We start from the raw sequence: 18,466 nt of genomic DNA, 5'->3' as shown, positions 1-18,466 counted from the left end.
AGGGATATTCAACATGCTGTAATTTTGAATCTCACTGATTTGCTCCGATCACTCTTTACATATTCAGAGAGTATTATTGAAGTTACATACTTTCATTTAAAATAAAAAAAAAAAGAAAATTTCCAAATTTTCAAACAATGCCCCACCCCTTAAGCAAAATATTTATAAATCAACAGTACAAAAAAATATATAAACAATATACCTGGAAAAGTACTTCGGGATAGACACCACCTCCTTTAGCAGCATTCTCGACGGTGTGGCATGCGTGTTCTAACATCTCGTCGCTTTGTTCTTTACATTGTAAAATAGCGCGTTGAATTTCGTTGGGATTAAGAGCGTGCGCGTGGGGGAGACAGGACAATGCAAGTTCTGCAGCTGCTCGAACCATATTGTCGTCACAACCGCGGGAAGCTCGATCTGCAATACTGGCGACTTCTGGAGGAGTCAAATGGCCCTCCCATGTGTCTATTAAAAATGATATTGCTGCTGCTCCTATCTCCATAGCTTGTCCTACACAAAAGAATATACAAATTAGAAGGTAGGCTAATCGGTTTTAGAAATCTTATATGTAAAAAATCAATTGCTGTTCGTGTGTCTCGATTTTTTTTTGACCGATTTTTATGAAATTTTACAAGTGTATTCGGCAGGTCAAAGAATAGGTTGTTATCTATTTTTCATACCCGTACGTCACAAGCGGGGTTGCTGATGATGCCATAACTCTCATAATAATGACGTGAAAAATACGAAATTAGGTAGGTAGACTCCTTGCTGAATTCCGAGCAGAACCATACTAAAATTTTTTCTCTAGCGCAATCGGTCTCCGAAATACAATATCTCAAGCCGTAGAAATATTCTGAGGACAGAAGAAGAACGAGTGACAAATTTCATAGAAGAGAAGTGGAACAGTTTAAGTTTGGGACTCAAATTGGGCACAATATAAATTTTTTAATTTTGCGAAATTTTCAAAAAATATCTCTAAACGGAACTTTCCTGACGAACGTAAGCAGGAGAAAAATTCTGTGCACACGAAAAGAACAAGTAGCAAATTATAAAATTTTATTTAATTTTAATTAATTTTGTTTAATTTTATTTAATTTTTAAGTATTTTATTTATTTTCGTGTATTTTATTTTTTATTCTATTTATTTTTTTATTTTATTTCATTTTATTAAATTTTATTTATTTTTATTAGATTCTATTTACTTTTATTTAATTTTATTATTTTTTTAAATTTATTTATTATTTTTATTTAATTTTTTTAGAGTTATTTAATTGTAATTAAATTAATATTATTGTATTTATTTATATTTAATGTTATTCAGTTTTATTTATTTTTATTTACTTTTATTCAATTTGATTTAATTTTATTTCATTTTATTTAATGTTATTTAATTTTAATTTAATTTTATTTAATCAGCACCTATAGAGTTGCTTTGAATGTAGATAAAATAAAGCTGTTATATTCATTATAAGATAAACAAATTTAAGATTGTAACTGTTGCACTACAAACTTTATTTTGTTACTTCCAACTAAACTTTATTACTTCAAACATTATGTGTAATTAATTAAAAATAATAATAAAACCTCATTCACATCGAGCATTTTTTGTTTATTGATTACGAATTCCTTTTGTTTATTTTAAGTTTATTGTATACAAAAGTTTGTTTTTATCTATTGAGGCAGTACAAAGTCTGCCGGGTCAGCTAGTACGTAATAAAAAATAGATATTTTTTTAAATATTTTTAAAAGGACACGCTAATTTTTAATCTTATAGATAGAAGATAATTATGTAAACAGTACATATAAAATATATTGGCTTCTCCTGTACGTTGTCTTACTTATGGAAAGTAACTCGCATGAAAGTTCCGGTGAGTCCCCCAACAAGATGGACGGACGACATCAAACGCCTAAAAAACAACTGGATTCAACGAGCTCAAGACCAGATGCAATGGAATTATTTCGGGAGGCCTATGTTCAGCAGTGGACTCAAAATAAACAATACACAATTTAGGTAATACAACCAATAGTGGACCTGTTGTTATGTATTTAAATCGCAAATCCCTACAAATCGATGATAAGAAAAGATATTCTATTTTGGAAAAGACTATATATAATTTCTTCTCGCATATCTCAGGAATCCATAAATTTTGAAACTAACGTATTTGTTAGCGCAAACCACTTTGCCGCTAAAAATTTAAATCTAAACTTCAAAAACACACAGCTGACAGTTCTACGTAAGGTAGGTACCGAAGAACTGTTATTTGCGCATATGCGGAAAGGAGACATTCGAAAAATGGCGAAGAACTAACATCGCACCGTCCGCGTCCGCGTGTAACAAACTTTTCAAAAATTGAATCATCAGCGTGCTATAAAAGTTGCTGAGTTGGTGCATTTAAGAGTGCAGAGCTTGCTGGGGCCCCAGATTCGAAGAACATAACAAAAAACGTGAGTACTCATTTTTATATCAGTTATGTGTTTAACGGAACATCATTTTATCTATTCATATTCAATTTGTATGTTAGAGCATGAAAATACATTAGCAGACTTATGGAGATGTATGCAATAGAACTACGGTTAATCAACTATTTTCGATGGGAAATAATGCAATAGAACTACGGTTGGATGGATTAAGTGGATGGCAGCAAGTTGTGTGTTGTGTGACAGAAAAATTCCAATGGAGCTAAAGGAAAAATTCTATAAAACAGCCTTAAGATTAGCTGATATACGGAATTGAATGTTGGGCAGTTGAAAAGAAAGAGGAACAACGAAAGTGGAGTGACAAAAAATGATAAAATTTACAATGAGTACATTGATTGATGCCAAGATAGGTTGAGATGGTGTAGGCATGTTCAAAGACGAGACGTTAATCACCCAATACCAAGAATTTCTGATCTGCGGATTCCTGCGTGGAGTAGGAGAGGAAGACCAAAGAATATCCTAGGTGAGACGCTTAGGCAGAACGTCGGTAAAGAGAAATGATATTGCTATAACTCAAGATAAAAACTTGCGGAGAAATGTAATTGGGGAAGCTGACCCGCATAGCGATAAAGGCAAAGAAAATTATGACGATGACGTGATTTACTTGCCACGAAAAACAAACAATTACAACTACTATGACTGTTACGTGCTAGATGCCCTGGCTATCTCAGTCTTCCTATTTTTAAGAGTTATCACTTCTTTTCCACCTGATATATACAATAAGTCGATATCTAAATGTTAAAGTAGTACCAAAAAATCAAACACTTTTCTAATAGAAAATAAGACTTATAAATAAGTAAAATCAGATATTAGTACCTGTAATCCACGAAACATGCGATGAATAAGTCCTGCTTAACCAGTTGGGACTAACGCAATTATGTAAACCTAAGGCATACAGTCCTAACTGAAAAGCACACATATGAAGAGCTCTATGTGGTCCGTGGTGATTTTGACTCGTAGATGGTTGTGTGAATAACGAGGTACTACTTGTTCCACCGGCTTTGATCAGTACTGTTTTAGCCAATTCGAACATAAAATGGGCTCCCGCTTCGGAGGGTTGATTAGGAATCGAGGGATACGCCCGTTTGCCTTTGTAACGACCATCTTTCGTTCTAGTAACGGCTCCTTGTTGAACCGTTCCCTGTTGGGGATTTACAGACAGGTTGTTCATGCCTTGTTCTAGTTCAGCGCTTGTTGAACTGTGAGGTCTACTGCAACAAGCTGAAAAATAAAAAGTTATATTTTTGATCTTGTAGAGCATAAATCGTGTGTTTATGTAGGAACTATAATTAATTAGCTGCTCAGCCGTTGACCATTTATTTACTGCAATGAGACGCTGTCGAGAATTCGACGCTGTTCTTAAGTGACATCTACAACATTCAAAAGGGGGTTAGTGTGTTTCTGTTGTGCTGATAATAATTTATGAGTTATGGCAATCGATTTTTTTATTATTTACAATGATATACATTTAATTTCATTTTTACCGATGCAATTAACTAATCAGCTAAATTTTATATTTCCTACATACACATTGGTCCTTCGAGCCGGATTTGAAACAGCGACCTATGGATGTTTATAACTTTTGCTTTATTTTTTTTGAATTTAATATTTGAAATAAAAAAGGTACTTCGAGTATTTCTTTTACTTTATTTTAACTTAATTTACATATTAAATTTGGTCATATTACATAAGACTTTAAAATTTACTTCTTACTTTTTTTATAATTGAGGCCTATAGAATCAAAACCTGTTAGATCCATGTTTTGAACTTTTTCAGGAGACTAAAAAACATTAAAAATGTAAATTTTCCAAAAAGTAGCATTTATTTCTCAAAGGGCATCAGTAAACGTCATAAAATGACACACTAATTTGCTATATTTGCTTTTTCTGCATGCCCTTTACATCTTCAGAAATTTGTACTTTTAGTTTGAATTTAGGAGATGTTGATTTTAAGCCCACATAATATTGTCCAAATTCCTCATTTTCAACTGCTTTTAGGCGCAATTAATGCACTAAATGTGGGTATTGAACCATTTTGATAAAAACACAAAATATACAAGGAAGAAGTATTTTATTGTTCATAAAAGTAATGGACATATCAGGATTTGATTCTAACGTCAACATTCCACTTGTTTTTTAAAGCGGATTTAGAAGGTTTTGAACCGAAACGGATGCCTGTAGATTAATATTATACTTGAACTTTGAAAATGTGTAAAAAAAGGGAAAAGAAAAAATTAGGATTTATTATTTTTTTATCATAGGTACTTTTCTAGTCAATCTGCACTTATTTCGTTATTATTTTACTTATTTATTTTTATTTTACTACCTCTACTTATTGCCAGTTTACTGGCAATATATGATGTGTTAAGCGAGCGGCAGCAACCCCTAAAATGATGTTATACCGACCACGATAATCAACTTTCAGATGAATGACGAATTTTTATCATTCTTTATGTTTTCGAGGTCGCTGAATTCGAATATGAAGTTTATTTTGATCTAGGATTGGTGGAACATGTTCAAAAATCAAATTTTAAGCAATAATGCGAAAAATCAATTTTAATGATTTTTCAATTTTAACTCGCTGTATCTTTGGTCGCTGTAAATATTTCCTTTTGAAAATTTTACTTTGTCAAGTTGCACCATTTTTTTTTTCTATAAAACATTTTGTTCTTTGTATTCTATATTTTAACAAAAACTTGATTAAAAAGCTAAATTTCAAATTTTGTCACTCAACTTTTGCGATTAAACTGTGCAATTCAGGAATATTCACCTTTTACTTTAAAAAATTCTTATCTTTTATTATAATAAGACTGAAATATTGAAATGAAACAAGTTTCATTGTCTTCAGAAAGGTGAGAAATATATACTATAAAAATTTCAGAAAAAAATATTAAAATAGAACAGAGTTGTAGAGAGTTAAACGCAAAAAAAAACGTGATTTCATTTTTTTTCATTTTTAGGGTAAAATTGCGATTTCGACAATGTTTCTCCACATAAAATACAAAATAACCTCATTTTCGTTTTCAGCACCATCAAAAACATAAATTCTGATCCAAATTAACCATTCACCACACCGTGGTCAGCATCTCGAGAAATAAGCGTTTTTTTTATTGGGGGAGTGCCACTCGTCTATAAAGTCACATAACTTTTTTCCTATTGTATATTTTGACCTGAAATTCTCCAGAAAACTTTTTCATGACTTATGTTTTAATGCTGTGTTGGTTAAAATTACAAACTAAGAAGTTTGTTAGTCAACTTTTTTAAGTAAACATGAAACCACCAACGAAATCTGACGACAAAATGTTTAAAAATTAACAACCCCTCTTTTAACTTTTTTAAACGTTTCGGACAAATTTCATTGTTATCTAAATACTTCAAAGATGAACAGTAGGATTTTCAAAAGGAAATATTTACAGCGACCAAAGATACAGTGAGTTGAAAAAAGTTGAAAAATCATCAAAATTTATTTTTCGCATTATTACTTAATATTTGATTTTTGAACATGTTCCACCAAGTCTAGATAAAAATAAACTTCATATTCGGATACAGCGACCTCGAGAACATAAAAGAATGACCAAAATTTGCCATTTACCTATCATGGTCGCTTTTTCGATTTCTAAGCCTCAAATTAGGGGATGTATGTATATTAACAATGTCGAGTCATTCAGTGAAAATTGGTGCTGCTGACTACAAATTACAAGCAAGCCTTATAACAAAGGGATTTTATAGCCTAATTACGATTATTTTTACTCTATACTTGTAATAAATATAATAAATGCAGTTCCTTAATAAAAATGACTTACCCATATCTGTAGGTATCATTTCGGTAGGCGGCAAAAATGGGCTAATAGGTGTAACTACTTTATCACAGTCTTCTCGTTTTAAGTTCGAATACTGGCTCTTTGTAGGAGGATTGCTTGAGTAATAAGAACTAGTTAGAGGCATTTTCAATAACTGATGAATTTCTTTATCTAAGAGCCTATCCATTATCCTAGCCATCTTCCAACAATCGTCTTTGTAGAACATTAGAAGGGCAATGGCGAGGTCGCCACGTTGCCGTCGCGTGCCTTCACATAGCAATGGATGGTCAGCTTCGGAAACGTTGGCCTTCAGACCTAAAGCCGCAACAGCAGCTTCAAAACCTAAAAGAAAAAGTTAATAATAAGAATTCCATATTACTATTGACTCATTTATCTTTGAAAACGATACACAAATTATTCAAGTTTAAAGGACTGGGCTAATTGAAAAGTGTCGAAACATAATTGGCGCAGTCAGTAGGATTGTAAATCGGGCATTAACAAAAATAATTATTGGTAGGTTTCTAAGTTTGTTCTGTCAAAAGTTCGAACCAAACAAATGAATTATGAAGAAAGAAAATCAATTTTAAAGTTAAAGAATATTCCGAAAATCAGTTTTAAAATAAAAGAATATTTTAAGGAAATCAAGCGGCCTTTACAAATAAAGTAAAGCATCGTATTAAAACATCTAATAAATTCCACTTCGATAATTCTAAAAATGGCTTAGACTCTCAACGAGCTTGGCCACTCCTGTATTAGCGGATATGTTTATGCTTACCTAATGGTTCATCGGACATCATTCTCAAATTGACAAGTTTCGATCTATCTCTTCCAGTAATGTTTGGAATAACTAGAGCGTCGAAAATGAAACTGGCCAACATGATCGGTAACATGGCTTCTCCCCTTGATCTCAGTGTACCTTCTTTGAGTTCCTCAGCCCTTTCTCTAATGATTTGAAGTTCTTTATGACCTAGCGGAATCCTTTTGAGCAAATTAACCTGGAAAAATATAATGCGTGATGATTATACGAAGAAAACTACTTAAAAAACAAATATTACCAAATCTGCTTCTTGATTTGCTAGTTTAACTTCTAATGGTTTTGTACTAGCGGGAGGTCGAGCCATTTCTAGGCCGAACATGCCCACTCGAAAGGCTAGATGGAAATGTTCGCTGTTTTCAGCTAGGACAGAACACAAAAAGGCACATTTTGATAGAGTGCCAGATGCCAAACAGCTTAACTGATGGGTAGCGGGATTAACTTGCTGTTTCTTTCCTAAAAAAACATCATACAATGTGTATATAAAAAAAATACATTAATGTTACTACAATGAGCAACCATATTAATTTTAATAACAGTTTATGAATCGAATTAAGTAGCTTAAAGAATTTATCGAAAAGAAAAAGAATGGATGATGTCGCGAATGTCAAATTTTCTGAAAAGGAGTTAAGTACCACTTATATTTTGGCTTTAAACGGCTCTTATAAGACACTTTTTTCACGTAAATGTTGAATTCGATACCATAATTATTGCCCTAGCTATCGTAGTTAATTTTAAAAAGAGAAAAGATTACGCTCTGGACAGAACATGAGTCTGTGCGAGCGGATCACTATAAATTTCACGCCCATCTCCTTATCTTCTCAGACACTGCAGCTTAATATAAGATGATTTATTACACACTATCTAGCTATCATAATTTACGAGTTAATATTTTTTCCCTAGTTTTCTCTTCCGATTTCATTATTTTTTTTTTCTTCCTTCTTGTATGTAGGCTTTAAAGCCTGTTTTTTCTCCAATATTAGCCTCCTAAATTGTTTAAATTACCGCACCATCTTTTTCTTGGTCTGCCAATACTTCTTCGTCCATTTGGTGACTTATCTCGTGCTATTCGTACTATCCTATCCTCTGCCATTCTACTAATATGTTCGTTCCACTCCTGTTTCCGTTTTGTCACCCATCCATTTATGTCTTCTACATTGCATGATCTTCTTATGTTTTCGCTTCTCTCCCTACCCAACAGACTTTTCCCTGATATTCGTCGAAGTATTTTCATCCCTGTTGTTTCTAGTAGTCGTCTTGTTTTAGATGTGTCACGTCTTGTCTCTGCCGTGTATGTCAATATAGGTCTAATTGCTGCTTTATAGATTCTTGCTTTTGTGTCTTGTCTTAGTAGACCAGGGCGCACCTGTAAGAATATTAGTACATTTGGACGTTGAGAGGCGACTCAATCTTTTTTGCAGAAACTGCTTGAAAATAAATCAAATAATAATATTTGAGTTATCCTCCCTCTCAAAAAGGAACATTGTTTAAATAATCAAAATGTCAAAAAATGAAGGAAAAATTCGATTTTTTTCTTCGTTTTTTGATTATAACTTTAAAAGTATTCATTTCCGAGAAAAGTTGTACTGACATAAAAGTTGCGTAATTAAATTTCCTACAATATAGAATTGGTTAAGAATTTAAAAAATAGTCACCTTTGTTGCAAAATAGCAATAATTGCGAAAAAACCATACAAAAACAAGTATTCGCATTTTACGTTTTTCAACCATTTATGCTACACTTAGGACCTTCATATTTAACCCAGAAAAACTTTGTGATACAGTAAAACAATACTGTAAATTTCATTAAGAACGGTTCAACAGATTTTGCAAAATAAATTTTGCAATTTTTTTAAATAAACATTAATACGTCTGGATCCCGCGTATGAAAAAAAAGTTGATTAATAGCAAGCTGAAACTTTGTTAATAGTTTAAGGGTGTCTAGTCGGATAGACTTTGATATATGGGAACACTGTAACAGGGGCAGTTTTAATTGTGGAACAGATTAAAAATTTGGAACGGTCAGACCACGAAAACGGCACATTTATTTTGTCCGACAGAACAGACTTAAACTCTCCGAACGGAGATTAAACTCTCATGCAAAAATCAGACTGCTATTTATCACCTGTCATAATTCCTGTCATTTGACATATTCTACATGTTCCACTCATTAAAACGCCCCTCTGGTGATAAATAGCAGTCTGATTTTTGCATGAGAGTTTAATCTCTGTTCGGAGAGTTTAAGTCTGCTCTGTCGGACAAAATACGTGTGCCGTTTTCGTGGTCTGACCGTTCCAAATTTTTAACCTGTTCCACAATTAAAACTTCCCCTGTTCCAGTGTTCCCATATATCAAAGTTTGACCGACTAGACACCCTTAAGCTATTAACAAATTTTCAGCTTGCTATTAATCAACTTTTTTTTCATACGCGGGATCCAGACCTATAATTATTGGTGCTACGCGCAGGACAGCGGATAGTTTGCTCTGATTGGGCATTCCAATGACCTTTGATAATGATTGATACATTTAAATTTTTATTACATTTCGATATAAATAAATACATTTGTTTAGTGCAAAATTAAAACACATACTCTATCCTTTGAAATAACACTTTTTTTAGCAAAAACTTTCTTTGTTCATATATTTTAACTTAGAGAATAAAAGTTTATTATTTTTAAACATATGCAATTGTTTAAACAATATTTCACAAACAATAATAAAATTAGTTTGATTTCTGTGGAATTAAAATATTAAAATACAACAAAATATAGAGTAAGTAAATAATATATTAGATAAAGATTGGAAGAAATTTTGGTGGAAATCAACTTGTGTTAATCGAACACCGCTGTCCTGCGCGTAGCACCAATAATTAATGTTTCCTGACATAAATAGGTGTTTGTTCTTCCAGATTTTGTCATTAAGAGATCCCGCCGCTTTGCTTGCTTTTAAGCTTTGTTGCCGTACTTCCTCTTCAACATCTCCGTAACTGGTTATATCTATTCCCAGATATTATCCTAACCTTGCTTCCTGCTTTATTATTTTCCCATCAATTTCGATTTTACATCGTAGTGGGTATTTAGATGTTGTCATACATTTGGTTTTTTCTTAGTCCGTTCTTTAACGGTAAAATATTGCAAAACCTCTAAATTTTAAAGAACCGCTTGGATTGACATGAAATTTGGCATACACATAGCTAACAAGTCAAAGAAAAAAAGTGATATGGTGCCGATATGTGCTTTTGCCCTGGGGGTGGTTTCCACCCCTTCTTGGAGGTGAAAAAATATTCGTCCAAAGAAAGTCAGGAAAAGGATAAACTGGCTAATTTTAAGTAACTTTTGTTCTAGAGTTTTTTCACTAAGTCAATACTTTTCGAGTTATTTGGCAGTGAATATGTTCATTTTTTCAACAAAATAACCACGCTTCACAACTCAAATAGTAAGTATTTTGTCGAAAAATCATTCTTAGCCAAAATATAGCCTGTAAATTTTTTTAAAAAATGGTGTATTTATCACGTCTCTACACCTAGTAGAAGCAGAGTTATAGCTAATGCTAAATAAGTTCATATTCGTCAAATTACAAATGGAATACTTTAACGTGAAATAACCAAAAATGAAGCACATTTCGGGGAAAACTCATTACAAATTATTTAAAGTGTTTTAAAAAAGCTTCATTTTTGTTTTATAAAAAAAAATTCTAGCATCAAAATTAAACAAGTTACGCTCAAAATAAAGTTAGTCCCTTTTGGTTTTGGTAAAAAAATCGAGAAAATCACCCCCTAATTAGTATCTTAAATGAACTTAATCGTTACGACTTCACAAGTTTCTGGACTCGTGTATATATTGTTTATATGATCTGTAAGTTTCATCGGTTCAAAGTCCTTATTATTGAAAGGGCTGTAGTTAAAAGGGGTTGAACGAGTCACTGATCACGAATGTATGCAAATTTAGAAACACCAAATCTTAATCAATTTTTGTCTAACAGAAAAACAAAAAAATACATGATATTCAGAAAAGCAAATCTGACTTTTTTTTGTTTTTCGAGATTTTTGGTATCTCTAACAATTTTTAAGTTATTTTGAAAAAATGCATATTTTTCAAAATTTAAATTTTTAAAAATTTTACTTTGAAACCAAATTTTTTCAAAAATAAGCACTTTGAATCGATGAAACTTACAGATCATATAAACACAACATAAGTAAAATAATTTGTGGAGCGGTAACGATTAATTTCATTTAAGTTGCTAATTAGGGGGTGGTCTTCCCGATTTTTTTTTTTGAAAAAACCAAAGGGACCAACTTTATTTTAAGCGTAACTTGCTTAAATTTAATGCTAGAAACTGTTTGTAAAAACAGAAATAAAGCTTTTTTAATCACTTAAAAAAAGTTTTAATAGGTTTTCCCCAAAAAGTGCTTAATTTTTTGGATATTTCACGTCGAAATATTCTATTTGAAATTTGGTGAATATGAATCTATTTTTCATTGGCTATAACTCTGGTTCTACGAATTCCAGAGACCTAACGAGTACAACATTATTTTTACTTTTTTATAGGCTATAGTTTTGCTAAGAACGTTTTTTTTAACAAAATACTTACTTTTTGAGTTATTTGCGAAAAACCCTCTAAAAATGTGGTTATTTTGTTGAAAAATGAACATGTTCACTCGCAAATAACTCAAAAAGTGTTGACTTGGCGAAAAAGCTCTATAGAACAAAAGTTACTTAAAATTAGTCAGTTTACCCATTTCCGGACTTATTTTGGACATATATTTTTTCACCCCCAAGAGGGGGTGAAAGTCACCCCCAGGGCAAAAGCACACATCGGCACAATATCACTTTTTTTCTTTGACATGTAAGCTATACGTATGCCAAATTTCATGTCAATCCAAGCGGTTCTTTAAAATTTAGAGCAAAAACCGTGAAAGAATGGACTATCTGTTGATATTATCATATTGTATTTCTTAGCTGTTGTATTGAATATGTGTGTTAATCTTTGGATATCGTCTTCTGTCTCGGCGATTAATGCGGCGTCGTCGGCATAACATAATATTTGGATTTCTTTGTTCCCCATTCTGTAACCATGACCTTTATGTACTGCTTCTATTATTTTGTCCATTCTTATATTAAAGAGAAGTGGGTTTAACGAGTCTCCTTGTCTGACTCCACTTTGTACTGGTATAAACTGTGTAATGCACAGTTTATCTGTATCTTTGCCTGTATTCGATTATGGAAGTAGACGTTTTCGATGGTTTGTATAACATTGATTGGTATGTTTCTTCTATACAGTAAGTATAAGACGTCTTCGACTTGGATGCGATCGAAAGCTTTTGTCAGGTCTATAAAACTATATAAAGGACGATATAAAGTCTATTATTTGTTTTCGATTACTTTAATTAAAATACGATTGGACTTACCTTTCTTCTTAGGAAATGGAGGAATTTCGATCATCAAATCTGGTGGATTCATCAACAGTTCTTCGGCCAATTTGACACCCAAGATGCAAGCCTCCCTACTATGCCCGTGTGCGTGCAATCCTTCCGCCCTAGCAAATAAGACATCCCAAGGATCGTCGCACTTTTTTAAACTGGAAAACATTCCTGATTTTTCTTCGGATTCTTCCAGTTTGGGGATATTTTGGGGATTGGTATTTAATAAACCAACGTCTTTGCTGTAAAGAATAACAAATGTACGTTTACTAATGTTTACACAAAAATAAAATTTGAAAAAAAAATGTCCATTCTTTGGTTAGAAAAGGATTCTTTCTACTGGCTTTAATTTTATTTTCGATCTACCACTAACTGATAAACTCAAAGTAGAGCAAAACATGTCACGATGTGACCAATAGGGCTTTTCATCGATTATCAGTTGTTTCGAGCTTCTGTCATTATAATCTGTGTATAATATTAATATACACGGATTATACGACATATGACAGAAGCTCGAAACAAATGACTGTGAATGAAAAGCCCTATACATAAATTTGTACCTATAATAGCGTGGCTAATTATTCTAGGCCTACTATAAATAAATTTACAATAATTGGGTTTATAGAGAGCGGCATTATATGCACCAAGAATCAGTGCCATCTACTTTGGATGACATAAAATAGACTTGTGTGTTTCTGAATTACGTAAAAATCATATTTTAAAATATTTGTATTATTAATATATTAGAAATTTCCTATTTCTCTACCAATAAAACTACGAAAAATACTCACAGTTCTTCCAGACTTGTATTTATATTACGTATTGAGCCTGTTTTTGTCCGATCTTAAGGCTGCAGTGGTATTTGTGACATTGACTATCAGATACCTTTAAAATGTTACCCCTTTAAAAGGCAATTGTGGTCTTTTAAATGGTAGTCGTGTGTTTCGAGCTTCTGTCATTATAATCTGTGTATAATATTAATATACACGGATTATACGACATATGACAGAAGCTCGAAACAAATGACTGTGAATGAAAAGCCCTATACATAAATTTGTACCTATAATAGCGTGGCTAATTATTCTAGGCCTACTATAAATAAATTTACAATAATTGGGTTTATAGAGAGCGGCATTATATGCACCAAGAATCAGTGCCATCTACTTTGGATGACATAAAATAGACTTGTGTGTTTCTGAATTACGTAAAAATCATATTTTAAAATATTTGTATTATTAATATATTAGAAATTTCCTATTTCTCTACCAATAAAACTACGAAAAATACTCACAGTTCTTCCAGACTTGTATTTATATTACGTATTGAGCCTGTTTTTGTCCGATCTTAAGGCTGCAGTGGTATTTGTGACATTGACTATCAGATACCTTTAAAATGTTACCCCTTTAAAAGGCAATTGTGGTCTTTTAAATGGTAGTCGTGTGTTTCGAGCTTCTGTCATTATAATCTGTGTATAATATTAATATACACGGATTATACGACATATGACAGAAGCTGGAAACAAATGACTGTGAATGAAAAGCCCTATACATAAATTTGTACCTATAATAGCGTGGCTAATTATTCTACTATAAATAAATTTACAATAATTGGGTTTATAGAGAGCGGCATTATATGCACCAAGAATCAGTGTTATCTACTTTGGATGACATAAAATAGACTTGTGTGTTTCTGAACTACGTAAAAATCATAATATTTGAAAATATTTGTATTATTAATATATTAGAAATTTCCTATTTCTCTACCAATAAAACTACGAAAAATACTCACAGTTCTTCCAGACTTGTATTTATATTATGTATTGAGCCTGTTTTTGTCCGATCTTAAGGCTGCAGTGGTATTTGTGACATTGACTATCTTATACCTTTAAAATGTTACCCCTTTAAAAGGCAATTGTGGTCTTTTAAATGGTAGTCGTGTGCCTGTTGGTTTTAAGTCATTTGCTATTCTGAGTGGTGTCTATAAAGCATTTCAAGTTAAGAATAGAACATTGCGGAGATAGGGCCATGTATTTCTAATGAACGATAGAAGCGCGGTGATGCCACAACGAAAACAAGCAAGATTCAGGGTTGTATTTGTATTTTCCCTATATGCTTCCCTATAGCGCTTCGCACGTAAATACGACTGGAAGTAAACTAAATGCCATTACATTTTTTTACTAGAGTGCGCGGGGTATGATAATTATAATCAGTAAATAAAAATATAATTCGACAACCTATCATAGAGGTATTAATCCGCCAATGAACAAGCCTGGATTGCTTATAAAGTGAAAGAAGAAGAATAATAAGAAAAAAATATATAACTTTGATACGGCCCAATTTATTGGGACACCCTTTATTTCAAAATAATTTTAAAATGTAACTTTTATCAACTTACAAACTAATAATTTAAAAAAATTTCAAATTTTTTACTCTTTCGCTGCAATCTTCCGTCCCTTTAGTGGTGACTCAGCCTGTATACAAGGAAAAATGTTTATGTAAGTAATTGTTGTTATTATTTACATGAAAATAAAATTAAAGCTTTTTAATCTTTTAGTTACATATTATCTAAAGCTCTCATACACCTGTAATGTTAAACAATAGCAAAATTTAACATTTTGATCAGACCATAATAATTACATATCTATATCTGTCTATTAAAGAAACAAGTATTTATAATACATTATTTTGTATTCAACTAGACGTATCTGTTTATTAGTGAAATAAAGTTAACTACATCTACACAGTGCTGAATACGGCTCTGATTTGAATGAATCATATATCGACAGTCTAGTACAGGGGTCGGCAACCTGCGGCTCCCGAGCCGCATGCGGCTCTTTGGATGTGAAGTTGCGGCTCTTTAGTTCCACACGCAAATATTATTTACTTTACCAAAATAAATAAATACCAAAATATCGCGATAAACCAGTGCAACTGTTGACACGAATTACTTCAGCACAGTTACAAAAAAATTAAAGATGAATTTGCTGGCAGATTTGAACAATTCAAAACCAACAGAACCACTCTAGCATTCATAGTAAATCCTCTCAACACAAATAGTAACGAAATCCACGTTGAGCCATTTGGAATAATTGATACTGGATATTTAGAAGTGCAATTGATCGATTTAAAAAGTAGAGCTTTGTGGAGTGAAAAATTTACAGAATTGAAAAGCAAGTTGGAAGAGTTGGAGGTCCAGAAATGTATGTACGTACGCAATAACAGTGGACAGCTTTGAAATAAATGCCGCGAATTGAGGGACTTATATTCGGCGCATAGAATAGTCTTCCAGATTGCTAGTGCTACAGTGAGGTAAAGAAGTTTGGCATTTGGAGTGCTAACTATCTTTGGATCGACATATTCTTGCGAGAAAGCGTTCTCTTGCATGAATATAATTAAAAGTAAACCAAAAAGCCAACTAACAAATGAAAATTTAGAGTCGCGTTTGGAACTTAAAATAACAAGTTATGAGCCAGATTTATCCAAACTTTTTAAAACCATGCAAAGCCAACGCTCCCATTGAGATTATTTGCTCAATTGTTTGTCATTGAAGTACAAGTTAGTGTAGTAAGTGAATATTTTTGTTTTAATTTTTTACTTGAATAAATGAAATGTAAGAAAATATACAGGGTGAGGCAAATAAAGGGCCTATTAGAAATATCTTGAGAACTAAAGGCAACAGAATCATGAAAATTGGAATAAAGGGGTTTTGAAGGATGATCTATTAAATGAAAATATTTTCATCTCTTTGCAACTTCCGGTTATACCAGAAGTTGATTATAACTTCGTTTTTTTTAAATAGGACACCCTGTATATTGTTACATTTTTGTTTTCTCTTCGATGTCCTCTTTCTTAAAATATGAGGTTTTGTAATATTATACAGGGTATTTTAAAAGATAATTACGTTTTTTTATTAATTTAGTAGCAAAATTAACACCCTGTAGAATTGTAGTAGTTTGACATCTAAAACTCTACTTACGTTCAAATGATTTTTAATATACTCTACTATTGTTAAGAATCATTAGTATAGCTAAATTTTTAATTTTAGTATACAGGGTTGGTTGAAACTCGGAATGAGTATTTTCTGAGTTTTCTTAAATGGAACACCCTGTATTTTAGTATTGTAATGAAATGATATTTTATGGTACTCTTTTATTTCTTAAGCATTCCCTATACCTAACTGCTTTAATTTGTGCTTAATTGTTAATCGCACCAATAATCTTAACTACGTAGGTATTTTGATAGCTAAACCATTATTGGTAATTTTAAGGACCAGTCTGGATTAATATGTATTTATTTCTGAAAAATTATTTGGGATTGAGTATTTTCACGGCCAACCTTATAAAATTTTACGTATTTTTTGTTGCAATTAATGTTTAGGTTGAATCACCAATAACTCACAAATTAAAGCAGTTAGGTATAGGGAATGCTTAAGAAATAAAAAAGTACTATAAAATATCATTTCACTACAATACAAAAATACAGGGTGTTCCATTTAAGAAAACTCAGAAAATACTCATTCCGAGTTTCGACCAACCCTGTATACTAAATTAAAAATTTAGCTATACTAATGAATCTTAACAATAGTAGAGTATATTAAAAATCATTTGAGGGACTTATATTCGGCGCATAGAATAGTCTTCCAGATTGCTAGTGCTACAGTGAGGTAAAGAAGTTTGGCATTTGGAGTGCTAACTATCTTTGGATCGACATATTCTTGCGAGAAAGCGTTCTCTTGCATGAATATAATTAAAAGTAAACCAAAAAGCCAACTAACAAATGAAAATTTAGAGTCGTGTTTGGAACTTAAAATAACAAGTTATGAGCCAGATTTATCCAAACTTTTTAAAACCATGCAAAGCCAACGCTCCCATTGAGATTATTTGCTCAATTGTTTGTCATTGAAGTACAAGTTAGTGTAGTAAGTGAATATTTTTGTTTTAATTTTTTACTTGAATAAATGAAATGTAAGAAAATATACAGGGTGAGGCAAATAAAGGGCCTATTAGAAATATCTTGAGAACTAAAGGCAACAGAATCATGAAAATTGGAATAAAGGGGTTTTGAAGGATGATCTATTAAATGAAAATATTTTCATCTCTTTGCAACTTCCGGTTATACCAGAAGTTGATTATAACTTCGTTTTTTTAAATAGGACACCCTGTATATTGTTACATTTTTGTTTTCTCTTCGATGTCCTCTTTCTTAAAATATGAGGTTTTGTAATATTATACAGGGTATTTTAAAAGATAATTACGTTTTTTTATTAATTTAGTAGCAAAATTAACACCCTGTAGAATTGTAGTAGTTTGACATCTAAAACTCTACTTACGTTCAAATGATTTTTAATATACTCTACTATTGTTAAGAATCATTAGTATAGCTAAATTTTTAATTTTAGTATACAGGGTTGGTCGAAACTCGGAATGAGTATTTTCTGAGTTTTCTTAAATGGAACACCCTGTATTTTAGTATTGTAATGAAATGATATTTTATGGTTCTCTTTTATTTCTTAAGCATTCCCTATACCTAACTGCTTTAATTTGTGCTTAATTGTTAATCGCACCAATAATCTTAACTACGTAGGTATTTTGATAGCTAAACCATTATTGGTAATTTTAAGGACCAGTCTGGATTAATATGTATTTATTTCTGAAAAATTATTTGGGATTGAGTATTTTCACGGCCAACCTTATAAAATTTTACGTATTTTTTGTTGCAATTAATGTTTAGGTTGAATCACCAATAACTCACAAATTAAAGCAGTTAGGTATAGGGAATGCTTAAGAAATAAAAAAGTACTATAAAATATCATTTCACTACAATACAAAAATACAGGGTGTTCCATTTAAGAAAACTCAGAAAATACTCATTCCGAGTTTCGACCAACCCTGTATACTAAATTAAAAATTTAGCTATACTAATGAATCTTAACAATAGTAGAGTATATTAAAAATCATT

General features: G+C 31.9%; 1 protein-coding gene across 3 annotated transcripts in view; it reads right to left on the bottom strand.

Annotated features, from left to right (window-relative positions):
• LOC114326802 (zinc finger SWIM domain-containing protein 8 homolog) overlaps positions 1-18,466 on the bottom strand; it is a 252,478-nt gene that overhangs the window by 34,581 nt on the left and 199,431 nt on the right. For all 3 annotated transcript variants that reach the window (XM_028275247.2, XM_028275246.2, XM_028275248.2), the window contains 6 exons: positions 12,498-12,751; positions 7,333-7,547; positions 7,053-7,272; positions 6,281-6,619; positions 3,295-3,699; positions 203-510 (listed from right to left, as the gene is read on the bottom strand). In XM_028275247.2, coding sequence (XP_028131048.1) covers positions 203-510; positions 3,295-3,699; positions 6,281-6,619; positions 7,053-7,272; positions 7,333-7,547; positions 12,498-12,751 — 1,741 coding nt within the window. The remainder of the gene's footprint in view (positions 1-202; positions 511-3,294; positions 3,700-6,280; positions 6,620-7,052; positions 7,273-7,332; positions 7,548-12,497; positions 12,752-18,466) is intronic.

The sequence above is a fragment of the Diabrotica virgifera genome, chromosome 4 (assembly GCF_917563875.1).
Source record: "Diabrotica virgifera virgifera chromosome 4, PGI_DIABVI_V3a".
NCBI classification, from domain to species: Eukaryota; Metazoa; Arthropoda; class Insecta; order Coleoptera; family Chrysomelidae; genus Diabrotica; species Diabrotica virgifera.
This window is presented reverse-complemented; position numbering and strand designations above follow the sequence as displayed.